The sequence below is a fragment of the Volvox carteri genome (genome assembly GCF_000143455.1).
Source record: "Volvox carteri f. nagariensis unplaced genomic scaffold VOLCAscaffold_106, whole genome shotgun sequence".
NCBI lineage: Eukaryota > Viridiplantae > Chlorophyta > Chlorophyceae > Chlamydomonadales > Volvocaceae > Volvox > Volvox carteri.
In genome coordinates, this window is record NW_003307649.1 from 164,080 (window position 1) to 182,492 (window position 18,413).

General features: G+C 53.6%; 3 protein-coding genes across 3 annotated transcripts in view; all 3 read right to left on the reverse strand.

Annotated features, from left to right (window-relative positions):
• The window catches only part of VOLCADRAFT_100136 (uncharacterized protein), a gene marked incomplete at both ends in the record, with an annotated part of 11,906 nt that extends 2,343 nt beyond the window's left edge, over positions 1-9,563 (reverse strand). The window contains 16 exons of the mRNA XM_002958776.1: positions 276-304; positions 379-416; positions 721-806; positions 1,319-1,407; positions 2,367-2,500; positions 3,034-3,107; positions 3,499-3,596; positions 3,988-4,394; positions 4,695-4,755; positions 5,183-5,352; positions 5,401-5,651; positions 5,835-5,927; positions 6,285-6,403; positions 7,070-7,951; positions 8,770-8,876; positions 9,302-9,563. Coding sequence (XP_002958822.1) covers positions 276-304; positions 379-416; positions 721-806; positions 1,319-1,407; positions 2,367-2,500; positions 3,034-3,107; positions 3,499-3,596; positions 3,988-4,394; positions 4,695-4,755; positions 5,183-5,352; positions 5,401-5,651; positions 5,835-5,927; positions 6,285-6,403; positions 7,070-7,951; positions 8,770-8,876; positions 9,302-9,563 — 2,900 coding nt within the window. The remainder of the gene's footprint in view (positions 1-275; positions 305-378; positions 417-720; positions 807-1,318; positions 1,408-2,366; positions 2,501-3,033; positions 3,108-3,498; positions 3,597-3,987; positions 4,395-4,694; positions 4,756-5,182; positions 5,353-5,400; positions 5,652-5,834; positions 5,928-6,284; positions 6,404-7,069; positions 7,952-8,769; positions 8,877-9,301) is intronic.
• A 3,633-nt stretch (positions 9,564-13,196) lies between these two features.
• Positions 13,197-15,429, reverse strand: VOLCADRAFT_108331 (uncharacterized protein; the record flags this gene model as incomplete). Its single annotated transcript, XM_002958777.1, has 4 exons — positions 13,197-13,685; positions 14,561-14,797; positions 15,231-15,263; positions 15,409-15,429. 4 exons carry the CDS (start codon positions 15,427-15,429, stop codon positions 13,602-13,604), a joined length of 375 nt encoding a protein of 124 aa, XP_002958823.1. The 3' UTR covers positions 13,197-13,601.
• A 140-nt stretch (positions 15,430-15,569) lies between these two features.
• Positions 15,570-17,975, reverse strand: VOLCADRAFT_100138 (uncharacterized protein; the record flags this gene model as incomplete). The annotated part of the gene is made up of 6 exons (XM_002958778.1): positions 15,570-15,737; positions 16,217-16,276; positions 16,374-16,517; positions 17,029-17,091; positions 17,365-17,429; positions 17,924-17,975. The coding sequence occupies 6 exons, from the start codon at positions 17,973-17,975 to the stop codon at positions 15,570-15,572; spliced, it is 552 nt and encodes a 183-aa protein (XP_002958824.1).
• Between the last annotated feature and the right edge of the window lie 438 nt (positions 17,976-18,413).

Sequence of the window (18,413 nt, forward strand, 5' to 3'; positions counted from 1 at the left end):
AGGGCTGTGAGTTGGAGGCGGAGGGGTGATGATTCGAGACGGAGGACTGCGGGGAGGCGGGAGGGGGGAGGGGTGTTTGGGTGGCGGGCTGGATGGCGGATTGGGGGGAGGGCTCCGCGCTACAGGCATAGGGCTGGGTGAAGGACTGGGTGCGGGTTTCGGTCGAGGCTTAAGTGGAGGGTTTGGCGAGGGTTGGGGCTGAGGGCTGGGTGGAGGGCTGCGAGTTGGAGGCGGGGCAGGGGAGCTACTGCTGCTGCTGCTGCTGGGGGGGCTACTTGACGGGGGAGGAGGTTGGATCGTCGTGCTGCTAGGGCGAGGAGGCGGAGGAGGGGGAGGAGCAGGGGGAGGAGCAGGGGGCGACCGTGCGGGTGGAGGCACCGGGGGAATGCGGATGGTAGAGAAGTAGATGGGTTCGCCTGTCGGGATGTTTGGGTGGAATGTTGAGTTGGACGGCAGGCGGAAGGGCCAAGGGAGGAGGGAGGAGGTTGGAACGCTTTCGAAGTTTGAATGGACGAGGTCATGAATCCAGAAGCGATGCAATGAGAAGTAATGCAATGCTGTGCAAAAAGCTGTAAAAAAAACAAACCCAATATGCGTATATTCGTTCAGCCTACACGACAGTGCTACTCCTAGCCGGCCGCCTTACAGCATCATTCCATTTTCCCGCGAAATTCGCAAATGTGTGTTTTGGTGTGTTTGTGATCGACTGACGACACTTACTCTGGCAGTACGATGCGGAGAGTGCTGGCGAGCACCACTGGTACGGATCCGTGAAGTACGACGGACAGGTTGGAACCGTCTGGCACCTGCCACCATGCATGTTGCATATAGACACACACACACGCGCGCGTGTGTCTTTTGCTTCTTCCCTTATCCTAAGTCTGTTGGCAACATTTGTGCATTCTGGTGCGTGTGGTAATGTGGAATCTCTTCAATCAAACCGCCCAAAATTACGAATCAGTCCATCACTCGTGATTCATACTGTATAGTTATGTATACGACGTGAGCAACAAAGCAATACCCGGAAGAGAACAACCACGAATCGAGGAGCTCCCAAAAATATACAGGCCAACAGCCCTTATAGCATCGTCTTCGGCGTTTTCACGATTCTTCATGCAAACAAGAAAGGACATCCAACACCCCTTTCTCCTTCAAATGTGCGTGGTGGGGATGGGATATAACTTTAAAACCCCGGACTTTTTCGACCCACTTCAGAAGAAAACACCCAGGCACGCGTTCCGTCGTACATCCTTCTTGAGTTCCACCCTACATTTCCACATGAGCCCCAGCGACCGTGAATGTGCCGTGCCGCACGTACCTGCAGGCTTTGCGACTGCAGAACGGTGGAGGATGAATTACATGTGTTTGGGGAATGGCCCCCCGCGGCCGCTTATGATGGCTTGTGGGCTGAGGATGAGAGGGAGTGAACTCGGGTTTCACAGACATGCGCACCACCACCACCACCATGACTGAGGCTCCCACGCTGGCGTTAGCTATAGCTCTCGCTCCAGAGGTCTGAGAGACCTCGGCATGCAGCGCTAAACGGCGCTTTTTGCGCTCAAACGGGGCTTTGCGCTCAAACGACAGTCGCCCCCGACACTGTAACACTTAACACTTTTATGACCGGTCCATGCCCCCCCCTCACCCGCTTTGACGGACCCCTCAGCACCTGTGCGGACTCTGTGACCGTAACGCTTACACCTTGTGAAGCTGCTGCTGATGGCGGTGGCGGTGGCGGTGGCGGTGGTGATGCTCTCCGTAGCGATGTACAACACCCGGGTCTATTTACCTATTTATCGATCTAGTGACACACAGCCTACGTGACCTCTATGACCTATGTATGACACATCCGCCAGGAGCTCTGGGACACATTTGTATGCACGTGTCGTACTGCCGGTCCGCCGTACTCACCACAGCTGCTTATTGCCGTCCGGAGCCGAGCAGTAGCTGGCATAGGCATCGCCGTACTGCCACGTGCTACGGCAATCACAGCCATTCATGGCTTTCTGCCGTACGACGTCACGTAACGATGTACGAGTAAACCACGTCGTAGTAGGCAGCGTAGCGGTAGATTGTCACAACACCCATTGCCATACATGGCACAGAAACGGAAAAAAAAGGGAGGTAGACTAAAGTGAGCGACGGCAGTGTAAGTGACTTGTACACAAGACCTTAGCGTATGTGTAACGGTGTAACGGCAGAAGCAATATCATTAATGCGCGAGCCGTTAGCGGCAACGTCATTTTCGGGAGTGGCACGCACAAACGAATAGCAGCAATATCAAGATTTTGAAAGAGTACACGACTAAAGCGTAAAGCGGCTCATGCGAAACGAGGGCCTCGCGCTGTACTGTCGAACGTTCCTACCTTGCAGGCGCTGGGTACGGCCCTTGGCGGTGGCGGTGGCGGCAGCGGACGCATCTGGATTCGTGGTGGCGGTGGTGGCGGCGAGATGGCTCCAGGCAACGGGGGTGTCTTGCAGACTGTCGGGGTCGCGGCGGCTGAGAGCAAGGGGGGGCACACAAGCGATTAATAATAGATGGAGCAACTGCTTTTTGGGCGAGGCCCCGGGCGCGAAGCGCCATTCGGGGGGCCGAGCCCCCCGGGTTCACTGTTGTCAGTCAGTCAATCAGTGGCTTACATATCTCGCCCCGCAAAAAATAGCGTTTGAATGCTATATACATTCTATATCGAAATGCCAAAGGAGACATTCCAGATAAATCGGAGCGCGAAGATAGCTTTCCATGGCTCCGAGTTAAACATAAAGTTACATATCTTGCTCCGCAAAAGATAAAATTAGAAGCTATATCCATTCTATATCGAAATGCCAAAGGAGGCATTCCAGATAAATCGGAGCGCGACAAAGATAGCTTTCCTGTAAGTGGCTGCACCGGGGCGGAGCCCCTTTTCGGCTTTGAAAAGCCGCCCCCTAGTTTTGGTCACCATCATCATCATCATCATTATATTATTATTATTACCAACGCGCCCATGCACACATGTATGTGTAAACCAGTGTTTAAACCAGTCAACTCACCTCCGCAGGTCATGACGCAAGCCGTCTGGTAGTTGGTGCAGCTCGAACATGTCGCGGGGTCCTCCACTTGGCACCTGTATAGGTGTGCGCGTTTACATCCGCGTATACGTGAGAATAGATATATGCGTTAACATGAAGCGAAGCGAGGGATAGCTAGCCCTGATAGTGCAAAATGATATCGGCGTCCCGAGCGGCGCCGATCCTCCTTGAAGTGCGCAGGTTGCGTGAGTGCGTGCGTGCAGGGTTTTGGGTACATCAGAATGTTCTAGATCACCAATGTCTGCACCTTCCAGGCATTTTCATACCCTCCAACCCGAGAGCTCAGCTAGTAACTCACGCTCCATGTTTTGGGCTGCGTGCTTCCCCTCTGTCCACTTAGCCTACACGTGCATGCTAGCTCTGCCCTATACACGCACCGGCGCGGGCCAGTTAGCCCCCGCGGTATAGCCAGCGGAGGTCACTCACCAGAGGCGAGAAGATTTATCGTCAAGCTGCACGCAGTACGAATACGAGGATGAACCGTACGACCATTTGCTCTTGCACGCGCAGCCGGTGCCAGTGACCTGCACATAATAAAGAATCGTACAGTGGTACGGAGATATGAACTCGCTCGCCAATGACCCCTCCTTGCCAAGGTCCCTGCCAAGGTGCACTTGTCGGAATGTGCGTGCATCTGTTTCCGTGGGTGCTTACCCACGCCGCCTCTGCTGTCATCCCTAAAATCATTCGACATGGGAGCCCTTCGTGCGTAGCGTACGAACATAAAAAGAAGTTCGTACACTTCCATAGGCAGCCCATATCTTTTACATTTTTACCCAAAAAAAGCGATAGCAGCGCGGAATTAATACCCAAGCTGCGGCTGTGGGTTGCTCCTGTAACCCCTTACTGAGCGGCGCTCCCCACGCCAGTCGCCCGAGAGCTGCCACCACACACCAAAACATCGTACATTCGTACCTTGCAGACATCCATGTACGGCTCAGGTGGTGACGCCGCTAATACTTGTAGCCCCGGCGCCTGCGACGGCGGCACCCCCGTCTTGGCGTAGTACTGTCCCCAGGCATATAGCACGGGGTTCATCTCCGCCGTCACGTAATGCGCTCGTTGCGCCTGCGCCGCAGTAAGGTGCCCCAGCGCCGCATAGCACACGGCAGTGTTGTACGTCATGTAGTTGCCCAGCTCGTCGTACCCGGCTCTAGTGGGGCATGAGTCAGCCCAGGCGTTCATATCCGCTTCAGGTATCCCCAAAGGGCCGCTGCTTAGGCGCTGAAAGGCGACGTCCCAGTTGCCACCGTCACGGCCCCAAAAGAGCTCCATGCAGTACGACAGTGCCGTGGAATAGTACGAACTAGAGGATACGGGTCCTGGGCGGGCGGGAGGCGAGAGAGGGGGAATCTGTGTGTGTGTATGTGTATGTGTTGGTATTGTTCTCTGCTGGTTTTCTGCCGTGCTTATCTAGTTACAGGAAGAGGGTTACGTGATCCAAGAGGGATCCACACGGATGCACTTGGGTGGGCCCCCCGCGTCCGTAAAAGCCGACATGGACGGTCAATAGCCATTATTGTGGCGCGAGATTGCGGGGATGTTGTTGCTTTAGTGTTTTAGCATGCAAATCGTGCCAGCAAATCTGGGAATGGATGACATTCAGCCATTCAAGTCGGCACCTGACTCCTTCAGCACTAACACAATACCGCCTGGTTTGGTCTTTGTTCCAGCGTCAGCAGTCTGTTTGGTGGTGTGTGGGGGGGAGGAAAGGAGGAGCTGGCGGTGGCATTTTGTTGTGCAGCCCAACCAAAACCGTTCGTTCGTCTGCTCTGAAAGAGCAAAGAGCGAGCAGTGACTGTGCTGCTGCACCGTCATGCGGATGTTCGGGTGAATGGATGAGGAGGGGTCCCTGAAGGCTGGATCCGCCGCCTTGGACTTACAGTTCGTATGGCGAAGACTATGTGGTAGTGGTGAATGGTGCTATAAGGTGATAAATCGTAGAACTGACAATGTGATAAAGCGGCCCAGAAGCCTCCCACTCTGTAACATTACATTACATTACATGACATATGACCCATCCACCTGCCGGTCGAATATCTAGGCACGCAATCTCAATCCAAACGTGTCGTACAGCCATCCATCCATGCTGTCGTACATCCGTACGTACCCAGGGTGGTAGGCGTGTCAATGACATAGTCATCGTCGCTGCAGCCAGCGGCCAACGTTGAGTCGCGGCCGAAAGGGTGTTGTAGCCCCAGATGGTGGAGTACTTCGTGGAGTAGCGTCTGTGCTCCGGCGTTGTACTGCGAGGGCGAGTTGTACCCGGCGGGTGTGACGCTGTCCCAGGAGAGGAACACGATACCCGCAGACGGCGAAGAGTCCGACCTGCAATAAGTAGAAGCAGCCGCAGGCCAAAATAACCGTTGTGCCCCAATAATAGTAGTCGGAATAAAAGCAATAATAATAATAATAGTAATAACAATTTCTTGTAAGAATATGTTACATCATATGATAGGGAGAGAAAGAAAAGAAAGCGATGGAAGAGTAAGGAAAGAGAGATAGTGTTAAGGGTGTCGAGGAGAAGAACTGGACGGGAAAGGGCTGGGGGCTGGGGGCTGGGGGAGATGGGATAGGAGCTGGGGGAGAGGGGAGAGGGGAGAGAGGGGGATGGTGGAGAGGGGATGGGAGAGAGGGGATGGTGGAGAGGGGATGGGAGAGAGGGGAGGTGGAGAGGGGATGGGAGAGAGGGGAGAGAGGGGATGGGGGAGAGGGGAGAGAGGGGATGGGAGAGAGGGGAGAGGGAAACGGAAAAAACTTACCCCCCTATGTACGCGTAACCCAGTATGTTGCCCCCCGCCGTCCCGTCGCTGACCACGAACACGTTGATGCTCCGAGGCCAGTCCGAGAGCAGCCTGCAATATGTGCACACCATCCAAATAATTATCGAACAAACTCTTAAGTGTCTTCAAGCTTGTCCGTCTGTTCGCTTGTTTATCGACAGCAGCAGTGAGATTTTTCGTAACGCATACACCATGGTGTACAACAATACAATAACGGCAAGCCAGATCGAGTTTGCTTGGCGCGTGCGTGGTCGTTTGAAGGGTTAGGGAACGACCTTATCAGGAGGCGGCAGGGGCACAATTTCATAACACACATATATAACACATTATATTTCATAACACACACATATACATATATGTTTGTCTGTATGTCCAGTAGTTACGCACAAATGACGAGAACCTATCTCTAGAACCCTACAAAGTACTTACGCGCTGACGAAGTTATCATCGGTCAAACAAGTTGACCCCTGGCAGAAGGGGAGGCTCAGCCACGTAGCTCGGTCAGCCAGCAACAGCCGGGGGTGGCTCACGGCGTTGTTGCGGACCTCCTACTTGATTACCGTTGGGGCGCGCGCGCGCGTGCGTGTGCGATAAAATAGTAGCAGGTTATGGGAGGGAAGGAGGGAGGGAAGGAGGGAGGGAAGGAGGGAGGGAAGGAGGGAGGGAAGGAGGGAGCCGGTTATAAATTCCGTCGCCTGAGCGAAACGAACAGACATTCAAGCTCATGAGTTGAAAAAAGAGAAGGCGGATGCAATATAAACGTGAGAGCCAGCGGATCTCGACCGGGAAAATGAACTAGATGAAGTGCCCGCATTATTAGCAATTGGTGGATAGGCAAGCGATGTGTAAGCGATAGTTTTACATGTGTTTGGGTTTTATGGTTTTATATGTGTTTGGGTTTTATGGTTTTATGGGTGTATGGATATGTAAGAGATCAATCGATCGATAGATCAATTTAAAAGATTTCACAAATTCTCCAGTAGTGGCCCAGTAGAGCCACTCGGGGTCGGCTCCCTGCTCGGGCTCGCGCAAACACATGCAGTCGCTCTCGTCAACGTCACCGGGCGACACCACATACTTAGCGCCTTCAAGAGGATTCTCTCTCTCCCTCCCCTCCTCTCCCCAGTAGGTGGCTTTAGTAAACAAACGTATCAACGCTTATAATGGAGGCGTGGAGCGACAAATTGAGAAACATGTTCAATTCTTGTCATCACCTTGATGAAAAACTGCATATTTGTCGGTTTGGACATCAAGTTCAGTTGTCGAACCATACGATCCAGATATACAGGCGCCTTCAAATAATCTGCGGGCCCGATCGCACCGCCTCCGGAGTCCTTGTACAGCATGACATGAAACACCAGAGGAATCAGCAGAGCCGGCATGGCGGCTGCGGGCGTCATGTTAATGCCAGGCGGCAACAAATACACGGGGTCGCTGTCGCTGCTGCTCTTCGATGTGGACTGCGTTCTTCGCCGACTGCTCCTAATACCAGAAACATCATCACCATCATCGTCATCATCACCATCATCACCATCATCGTCATCATCATCATCAGCAGCAGCACCAGCACCAGCAGCAGGAGAAGAAGAAGAAAAATCGTTGGAAACATGAGCGTTGTCTTTAGCAGGTCTTGCTGTTGGTTGTTGACGTCGATGTGGATGACGTGGCATCAGCCCCTCTGCTGCCGCCTCCGCCGCCTCCTTCCGCCTCGAGGAGGCGGCGCCGCCGTCGCCCGCATCAGCGGATGATGTCATCCCGGACGCCGCGAGCCCCCGGGAGACTTGCTGCAGCAGTTCCAGATCGACGTGGAGTCCGTCCAATGCGGCGGAGATACGCGGCACCAGCGCCGCCAGGTCGCCAGGTGTGATGCCGCAGCGAGCCGCCACCACCGCCGCCACGCTACCCAACTCTCCCCCCGGGGTTGACAGCGCCTCAGACAGGGCTTTGGAGAGCTCCAGGGGGGGCCTCAGGATCAGGTCGGGCCAGGCGGCGGTTGCAAGGGGCTGATCTGGGATGTACTGCAGCCGTAGCGGGGTGTTTTGTCGTACCCAGGAGAATATGGCCTTGAGAGACTGGAATAGATCATATTGGCATGCCTGTACGGGGGGGGGAGAGCGGGAAGAGGGCAACGGGCGGGTGAAGGCGATGTGCAGCGGCCGGCAACGTTGCGTGTGTGTTGCGTGGTGTGTGTGGTGTGTGTGGTGTGTGTGGAAGGGGGAAGAGGCAGTAGACGGGTAAGCAAACTGGCAGAGTAGGGTAGGGTAGGGTAGGGTAGGGTAGGGTATGGTAGGGTATGGTAGGGTAGGGTAGGGTAGGGTAGGGTAGGGTAGGGTAGGGTAGGGTAGGGTAGGGTAGGGTAGGGTAGGGTAGGGTAGGGTAGGGTAGGGTAGGGTAGGGTAGGGTAGGGTAGGTGTGGACAGATGTACATACTTACGCACAGACAGACAGATAGACAGAGATAGATAGACAGCCAGACAAACCAGAGCACGTAGGCACGATGCATGCATGGTGCCATGCTCGCGCCTTGTTTATGTATCCTGTCATGAGCAGTAATACGGAATGGCGAGATGGGCCTTACTGATGGGGTGAATCACCTGGCAAACGAGTGTACAAATCTGGAAGTTTGGAAGGCATTCCCATAAAATGGATCACCATCCAACTAAGAATCCAACTAACAATAACCTAATTAATCATACGCAACTAACAACCCAACGAACCGAGTAACCAACCACATGCCGCTGTCGGGTCAGGCATGTATGGCTAGCAAACAAAGCCCTGCGGCCGGGGAAGCCCATATATTCCCCTACAGACAGACAGACAGACAGACAGACAGACAGACAGACACGCATCCTGTTCGCAGGCCGCTCCCCCTGCGTTACTCTTAACCAAGTAAGACACAGGGCCACATACACACCTGAAGGCCAGGAGATGAGCCGTACAAGTACCACGAAATTCCGTACAGCTCTTTGACCACCGGCGAGGTGCAGCGTTCTGGAAGCGACGCATACAGCTGAAGTACGACTGGTGCCAGGTACGGCAGCAGGGCATTGGACGAGCCTACAGGGACCGGGTAGCCAGCAGGCAATAATGTTTTTTTTCAATAAAAATATATGTCGGACATGGGGTTCGATAGTAGTATTTCACCGTCCTGAAGTCCCCTCGTGGTCCTTGCAGGTGATCCCTTTCCTGGTCCAGTTGACGCTAATCCCGAAACAGGTATTTAACCGACTTTTCACTCTAACCTTAATCAGTACTACTAGCTCATCACTACTCAACTACTTAAACCTAATACGATTTTTACAAGTTTCGTACACAAGCGGGGGTCGCCGTCCGTAAAACCGGGTGGCATAATACTTCACCAATAGCTCTAGTCGTTTTAAAAAGACCGCCACATGGCCGAAGGGAAGGAAAGAGAAGGGAAGGGGAGCGGAAGAGCGCCGACACACCCTGGGCATATGAGAGCGGCTCCGCGGAGGCGAACAGGAGGTAGGCGATGGCGGAAATGTTAGCCGCCTGCTCGTACAATTTCTGTATATCGCTGCTGGATGCAGAGCTGGGGTTCATTACCGAGATGAAGGGCCGCTGCTGCGCCAGCCGTTGCCGCTGCCGCTGCTGCTGTTGTAGCGGCGATGACGCCAAGCTGACACTTGTAGTTGTCGCAGCATCATCTGCATCTTCTACGCCCGTTGGCCAGCATTGTGCCAGCATGTTCAAACGCACGCACATCCGGCGAAATGAGCGAGTGAAAAAGTAAACGGTGGTTCAGTGGATGTATTATTGTTTGCAAGGATATGCTGTTTTTAAGAGTTTAAATTTGAAACTTTTGTTCCGTTGGATTCCCCGATACCTGACTGCGCCACAGTCTGGCTTGCGGTACTCGCGAGGTGCGTTGTCCCCGCGACGAAGACAAGCGCCAGCAAAAGGCCGTTCCGAAGACCGCTTCGCGTCATTGTACTTCCGAAATATTATCTTTATTTTCCTTCCAGGGACCTAACTCTTCAACTTGTCATCGCGGCAATGGATGAAGGCTTCCAATGTGTTTGGGAATGTCTCGCCACACTCGCAGCATAACGAGTTGATAGCTCATATCAACAGTTTAAGATTTAGCATTATATGCTTGAATATTATGCGTGGCTGTTTGCCCGAAATATTACCACGACCGGTATCGATTTGTAATATACCGACGCTAGCGAGCTATGCCAAGGCGTTTCCTTGTACTTTACTGACCTAATATGTATATAATATAGAACAGAGCTTCTGTGTTTGTATCTAGATAAACATCGATGAGATATCAACCGTCACGGTCGAATCGGCTTTACTGCTAGTTACGTGGTGGGGAGGCTAGGAACTTCAAAGAAAACAAAATCAACAATAAAGCCTAAGACCTCCAATAACACGATGAGATTTTGGGTGGTTTTGCCCCTTCGGAGGTAAGAGGGGGTAGGGCGTGATAAAGTACACCGCCCCGGCGGACGGCATCACGCCGAACACATACATGGAACGAACACATCGCGGTTCAGATCAACACGGAACATGTGCCATCGGCCCACGCCCGCATGCACGAACGTGCATATGCACGCATATGTATCGGTCAAGCACATGCTCGCTAAGCCTGCAGGCGGTAGGTGTCCGCCCTCCCCCCACCGCCACTACCACCACCACCACCACCACCACCGCTGCTGCCCCTATAGCTAGCCGTTGACTAACGCAACCACACACCCTGCCTTGGCTGCATGAGGACGAGCGGGGGGCCAGACGTACCTTCCGTAGAGGCATATGTTTTGATACATAGGATAATGTGATAAGTACTTTCTAAAGCGCATGATCATGAACTCATGGGTTCATAGTAACGAACGACACAACGCAACAAATACATTAATAAGCGATTCATCCCTAAAATAATACATACGTTGATGCAGAGCTAACAGCAGCAGCACGAAACTGCTACTGATTTGTATGTATGTCATGCCGTCTCACAAAGCAAACAAGACGGGGAGGGGAGGCGGAGGAATTCCTGGTGCAGGTGCCGCTAAGATAGGTAGAGAGATATCTACCATGCATACGATAGAAGGACATGACTGATATGGCGATGGCGATGGCGATGGATATGAGCGACCTGGCTAGCAGCAGCAGAAGTAGTCCTCGGCGCAGTAGCCTTATGGCATTTTGCGTAATATCAACGAGCTGCAAAGAATGAAAAAACTACGAAGCTGCAAACGGGGGATGCATTGGTGATCATGTAGGTGCAAAAAAAGGAAGAATGCTTTTATTTAGCTATGTATATTTAGCTGGGGGACTACTTTTCCGCAGCAGCAGCAGCAACAGCCGTAAATTCCATTCGTATATAAATGCCGCCATTATGCTGCCTGCAAAGATATCCGTTACCAACTATATACACCGAGCGAGCAGCAGATGATGCAGACGATGATGGTGATGATGATGATGAGATGCGTATGATGATAAAACAAATTAGTGCTTTATGGCGTCCATGCGAGCAAACGATAGATGTATGCAAAAAGTGCACACGACACATAGTACGAATATAAACGTACGTACAGACCTGGCTGAGATAGAGTCGTCTGCAGGCCGAACTAATTCTATGCCATCCAGGGCGGGTGATGCACATCATGATGCATACATATCCGTTATGTCAGACATAGATAAGACACCGATAACGTGATATTGATGACATATGAGAAGTACGGTTGACACAAAAACATCTATGTATCATTATCACCATCACCATCACCATCACCGAAGACATCGCGCAGTGCCGCGACCGGTTGCCGCCATCCAGTTTTGCCCAAAGCAGCCGCCGCCGCCGGCTACGTAGCTGCCGGCTAGGTAGCGGTAACCGAGGAGCCATCGTCACCAACTTCAACATTCTCATCATATCATCTTGAACGATGCCGATGCCGATGATGATGATTGCAGTTTATTGCGATTAGGATCAACGCGGCAGGACTGCACAAGAAAACGTGAGCCAGAGGTTTAGGGGGTTTCAGTAGAGGTTGAGTTGTAGGAGGACTTCATGAGAGATATTTTTATTAAACCCCAGAGTTGCCTGGCAGGGTGAATGTGCAGATGCAGGTACAGCAACGAATCAGGTAAGTGTGTTATTAGGAAATCGGGGGAGGGGGCACGTGGGATAAGAGGTGGGTTTGGGGCGGTGAGTGATGGGGGAAAAACGAGGAGTTTGGGGGGGCTGCACATGCTGCATACACACAGGGGGTTTCCGGGTTTCCTGTGTCTACTGAGCCCTCGCCCCGAGAACCGGATCAGGCCGGGGATGGAGAGGGGAGTCTTGTTGTGTGTTTCAGAGGCTCAGTGAACGCGTGTGCGCGCGTGCGATGCTTTCACCCTCCCCCCTGAGGGGGAGGGGAGCGGAGCTAGCGGACCTGCGGCTCTCCTTGCCGCTTAGGGGGTGTGTGCCAGAGGCACCGCCCGCGGGGAAGAGAGCTTAGCCAGGCGGTCTTTCCGTCGGGGCCCTGGGTTCCAGCAGGCTCTATGGGCAGTGTCAGGCCCGGTCAGATACGTGTAACCTACACACACATACACACAAGCGCACACGTCCTCGCTCCCAGTGACCACCGACATGCATACGTACATAACATACATATGCACAAGCGTACACATATTCCTAGGATACCCGCGATCATGGTAGCAATAAAGTATATCAAAACACGCAAGTAGAAAACCTCGGCAACACACATCCCGGGTCGCCACCTTTCCTCTCCATCCCCAAACCCTTACCCTTAAGCGGTTTTAGGGTTTTAGGGTTTTAGGTTTCTACCCCTCCCCCATCTGATCTTCCTTGCCTTGCCGGAGCCCTAGTTTTATCCCCCTCACCACATACATACATACATACATACATACATACATACATACATACATACATACATACATACATACATACATACATACATATAACAGGTCGAGAGGGAGGTTGAGGGGATAGGTTGCGAGGGGGGCGGGATCAGGGATGGGGCTTGGGGGGGTGCCGCGCAAGGGGACATGGGGGAGGGAGGGTTTATTTGCCTGGGGGAGCCGTACCGGCGGAGGGGGGGGAGACCGGGGAAAGGGCGGGGAGAGCCGGGGGGGGAGGGGAAGAGGTAGAGAGTACACCAAGAGGATGTAGGGTTGAGGGGTGGTGAGTGGAAACAGGTGGCCGTAGCGAGGGCGCGGATGAGGGGGAGGTGGGCACCCAGAAGGGGGGGCCGTACTCGAAGGTGCGCGCGTGGTGCAGGACTAGGTTCTTCAGGGTACGAGACCGGGTTTTTCGTGTTGCGGCGTCTAGGTGAGATAGGATCTTGGGAACCAGCCGTCTTGGTAGAGCGGTATTGGGGGGGCGCCGAGCTGGCTACCCTCCCCCCCTGTGGTTTCCGGAGGCTTGATCGCCCTGCGTTGCCGCAGGGTCTTCCCGTTTGAGTACTTTCCAAGTTAGACCCAGTGCTGTGGAAGGGCGCGGACTTGTGCGGTGTTACCCCCTCGACGGGGGCTATCTCCCCTGGACTAGCCCAGGGAGGGAGAGGCGGAGGAGGGTAGTAGTCTAAGGAGGCTGTTTGGCGTCTTGTGGTGTGAGCTCTTTGCGCTCTTTTTTGCGTGAGGATTTTTGAGCTTGGTGACCTCCCCAGCCCGGGATGACTCGTCGGGCTCCCGGTCGCCCAGGTCCTGGTAGCGAGCTCTCTGAGATGCTCGGTTCGTTCGGTCGGCAGGAAGAGCCCCCCAGTTGCGACTTCGTTTATGTTAGGAGACCAACGGGCATAGATCCCGTCTAGTTGGAGCGCCAAACAAGCGCTGTTGCGTGCCGGCCGTCGTTTCCCGTGCGGCCTGACCCGGGGGCGGAGTGCATGAGACTAACCAGCCGTATGCACCCGCCCCCCGCGCTGTGCTTCGGCCCTGGGCCCCCGGCTTTTCAGCCCACAGTGTAATCAACGTCATACATACATACATACATACATACCCCATACATACCCCATATCAACTTGCGAGCTGACCAGGAACTAAGTTGATGCGCCGTTGATCCGCTAGATTTGGTTGGATGCTGGTGGTGAGTTGCCGAACCCAACGAATACATTCTGAAGTCGGATGGGGTGACGGATTAGGGTGCCCCTCTAGCAGGGGAGAGCAGGGACTGCCCCGGGAAAGGGGGCCGCTGGCGAAGTTAACCACCCTGTAACAACATACATACCCCTAGGGAAGCAGTTGGCCATTTCACACACACACACACACACTCTATACAGACACATATATGTACGGCGATCGCACCCACGGAAAAGACAAAGACGGCACATGTTGCATTAGTGCTACTGGCGTCACCAGCGCCTTACCTCCCGCTAGCTGATCACAAAACTGTCCGACCGGCCAACTACTACTACCCACAAATCGAGAAATGGTTCCAAATTTTTGGTCTGGTCTGGTGGCGCCTTTGTGTATATGAAGGTTCCGGGTTCGATTCCTGGTCAGACCCCCGGCATTGTTCGGGAGGTCTAGGTTTACTAACGCTTCTGAGGTGTGGAGATGAGGTCTAGTTGATGGACTAAGTTTCGCATGCTGCGATGGTGGTGATGGCTGATGGCTGTCTGTACGGATGTTGGGTGACTGGATGAGGCGGGGTCTAGTTGGCAGGACCCAAACCGCCGTCGGTCGTACGGTGTAATCAACTTTCAATATATATAGTCCATGGCCTCCCGGCTTTGACGGACCTCCCCGCACTTGTGCAGCACTTGAGACTTGTAACTTGTAACTACCCAATCACCGGTGTATCCCCCCACCTCCTGCACCAGCGCCAGCGCCTTCACCACCTCCGCCGCCGCGGGCCGCCTCGCCGGGTCCGGGTCCCAGCAGTCCCAGATGAGCGCTTTAAGCTTGCGGGGACAGCGCTCGTCGGACAGGTGGTGCAGCGGAAGCCGTACCTTCATAAGCGCAATCTGGTAGGCGATCTGCAAATCCACATGATAACGAACACGTTATGTGTACGACACTGCATGGGATTGGAACTGGCGAGTAGCAGTGTCGCGGTGCGAGGTTGGAGGGGAGGAGAGAGCGGGAGGGGGGTGAGAGGAGGTGTACCTGTTACTTAAACTAGGGCTTCCCTAGGGCTCTTGACTACCTTGAACTCTTAAAACGCCGTTCGTGCTACCTGGCTACCTACCTGGCTACCTACCTGGCGGTCAATAACCTCGCCGCCTGACTACTTACCTGCCTATCCATCCACCCATCCACCCATCCATCCATATACCTGCACTACATGCCAATATGTATGTCCAACTAACCTGTACGACATTAAGTCCCTCCCATGGCCTCTTGTACGACAGCATCTCCCACAGGATTACGCCCAATCCGTAGATGTCCTGGATGGAGGACATGCCGTACATGCCGTACATGGAGGGCCGAGCCGAAGGGGGACTGTGATGGTGAGGGTGTGTGTACGAGGAGGAGGGTGGGGGGGAGCGGAGAGGAGAGGGTAACGTGCTGCAGCCGACAGCCTGCAGCCGTATTTACTTGGGTACCCCTCCTCATCCAACTGACCGTCCGGCGCAGCTGCCCTCACCTTCGTCCATGCTTCGTCCATAATGAAGGCCGAGGGCGTTTCCTGGCTCGCTTCACATACGCACATTTTACATTTCATGTAAATATTAACGCTAATATTTTATTTAATGATATTATTATTATTATTATTATTATTAATTATTATTATTATTATTATTATTATTATGATGATGATGATGATGATGATGATGATGACACATCACACATCTTGTAAGTCTCTAGGAGTCTTGGGGTCCTCCTTACATCACCATATTGCAGTGCTGGCACTGCAAGTGGATCGACTTCGGGCAACTGAAGCGTTTTCCGCTGCTGACGGTGACGCCCACACCGCTACTACACGCACATACATACATACATACATACACAGACAGCTCGTCGCACAGTGAAATGGTGGTCGCTTCGTTAACATCCTATTACAGCATTTCTTCCTCGTCTTCGTCGTCTTCGCAGGGATGGAGTGGCGATTGGCGCCGGTGTGAGTGCATTGGTAGGTTGCGCAGCTGTAGAGCACGCGCTTTCGGTGGAATGGGGGTTGCTTGGCCTCTGCGCGGGTGTATGTCGCTGGCTAGCGGATTCGAACAGGTGACGGCGCCGTGAGGGAGAACGGTTACGATTCCAACCGATGCAGTAGGCAACGGTTGAACAATAGAACCCTCCGCAACAGGAGCAGAGTGCTTCGTTGGTCTCCCCGGTGGGTACATTTAGATGGCCCAGTCAGTGTCGGCCAGGCAAATATGTAACATACATACACATACACATACACATACATGCATACACACACACGCGTGCACGGACCAACAAGTACTCACCATTCGGTCGGTGAAAATGTTGTTCCTAAGGTCGAAGATTTCAGGAGCCATGTACGGCGCCTGTACGGCAAAATGGCAGTACGGAACAATATCAGGAAAGCAAAAGACGCGGGACCTGAGGTCAACGGCCCTGTTGCCACTGTAGCCTGTACGACACCTGTACTATGGAAATGCAACGGTCGGGTCGGAAGTGGAGCTCAGATCCGTGAAGACCTAATGTACGGATGTGTACGGATGTGTACGGAAAGAGTGCGTGACTGCCATCAGTGCAGCGCCGTGCAGTGCGAGATAGCAGGCAGGCCTGGGGGGGTTGACATGACATGACATGACATGACATGACATGACATGACATGACATGACATGACATGACATGACATGACATGACATGACATGACATGACATGACATGACATGACATGACATGACATGACATGACATGACATGACATGACATGACATGACATGACATGACATGACATGACATGACATGACATGACATGACATGACATGACATGACATGACATGACACTCCCCCCCCTGCCGCCGTGAGATGAGACCCCGGCCCCTTCCCATTCCCCACGTACCACATACACACGATACCCGCCACGCGGTGGATGGCGACTGGGGGGGGGGGGGGACGTATCCCCTCCCTCCTACTATTCCTGACCAATTCACATGCATGGCATACCCGGACTCCGGGCCCATTGCCTATTTCTCCCCTCCCCCCTGCCTAACCCGTACTGCTCCGCACCCCACCCGCCCCACCCCGCACCCCATCTCACACCCCTCACACCCGCCCCCCCACCCCCCTCACCGTGCCAACCTCGGGGTTCTGCGTCATCAGGACCGTATCACGGAGTCGCGACAACCCAAAGTCCTAGGTTTGAGTTTTGGGGGGGGGGGTTGGGGGTTTGGGGTGTGTGTATGTATGTATGTGTGTATGTATGTGTGTATGTATGTGTGTAAGCTTCAGTGCTGGCATATTTGTGCTTTTGGAGGGCGGGAGAACGTCACCGTCATGAGTAACGCAGCCCTAGATAAGCGTTAGTATATGCACATATATCTAAACCATGTAGGCCTACATAGCATAAAACGTCCTTGCTTTCTATTCATTACCACTAACTACCACACACCAGTATTCATCACTCACCGCCAGTTTGGCAATGGGTTTGTCACTGTCAGGTTGCGCGATGAGCACGTTGGCTGGTTTGAGGTCTGCGTGCGTGTAATGTCGTACGTACAGAGGTCGTACGGAGGCCGGAACGCAAATAAGTATTGGTGCGGGGACACACGCGGAACGAGAGCAGGAGGAGAGAAAAGGGAAAAGAGCTGGGAGGTGCAGAGAGAGAGAGAGAGAGGCGGGGAGTGGTAGGTGTAATGGAGGGATGTGTGTGTTTGGTGTGTGAGGGGGGGAAAATGGGTTTTGGAGGTGGGCGTGGTTATTCGGTTGGTAGGCGTCGTTTGGTGGTTTGTGGGTAGACAAACAGGTGCCAGCAGCTTGTGGGCTGGCGGAGGAGAATACGTACGTATGTACGTATGTAGGTAGGTACGGGAGGGAGGGATTGGGGGAGGGGAATAACTGGCGAGGGGTGGGGAGCAGCAGCTACCAGCCTGCGCTGCCGGCGGGTTGTAGCAAGTAAGACCACCTAGCTGCTGCTACTTCCTCTTCTTCTTCGTCGTCATCAGGTTAAACAGTGTGTTGTTCGTACCTCGGTGCAAAATAGTGGGGTGAAGGTACGACAGGGCCTGGGCGATGTTCATGCCGATGTGCAGTACCTGCACCCATTGAGGAGCATCCGCGACAAGTAACAAGACGTGATTACACGGGGGGGGTAATGCCAATCACGGGGAAAACGCGGGGCCACCTAGGGAGGGTATTCGGACACTCCCACCGTGCATCAAGCCACTTAGCAAATACCTTAAGAATTAATGCTCTCTACTGGCAATTTAAAGGTGGCATAATGCAATGCGCTATGAGATCATCACCGCGCATATTTAGTGGGGGGTTCCGCTCCCTCCCTGGAGGGGGAGCTAGGCTGGTAAGAAAAGCTAGGACCTTGCTCGTCCAGTACGTAGTAACGCTCCCCGGTGCCAACTCCAGGTCGCCGAAATACCCGCGGGGAAGGCAGGGGGTCTGCCAGGTAGCGGCCGCAGGGGAAGATATGAACCCCCGTGTCCCACACATCATACATACACACA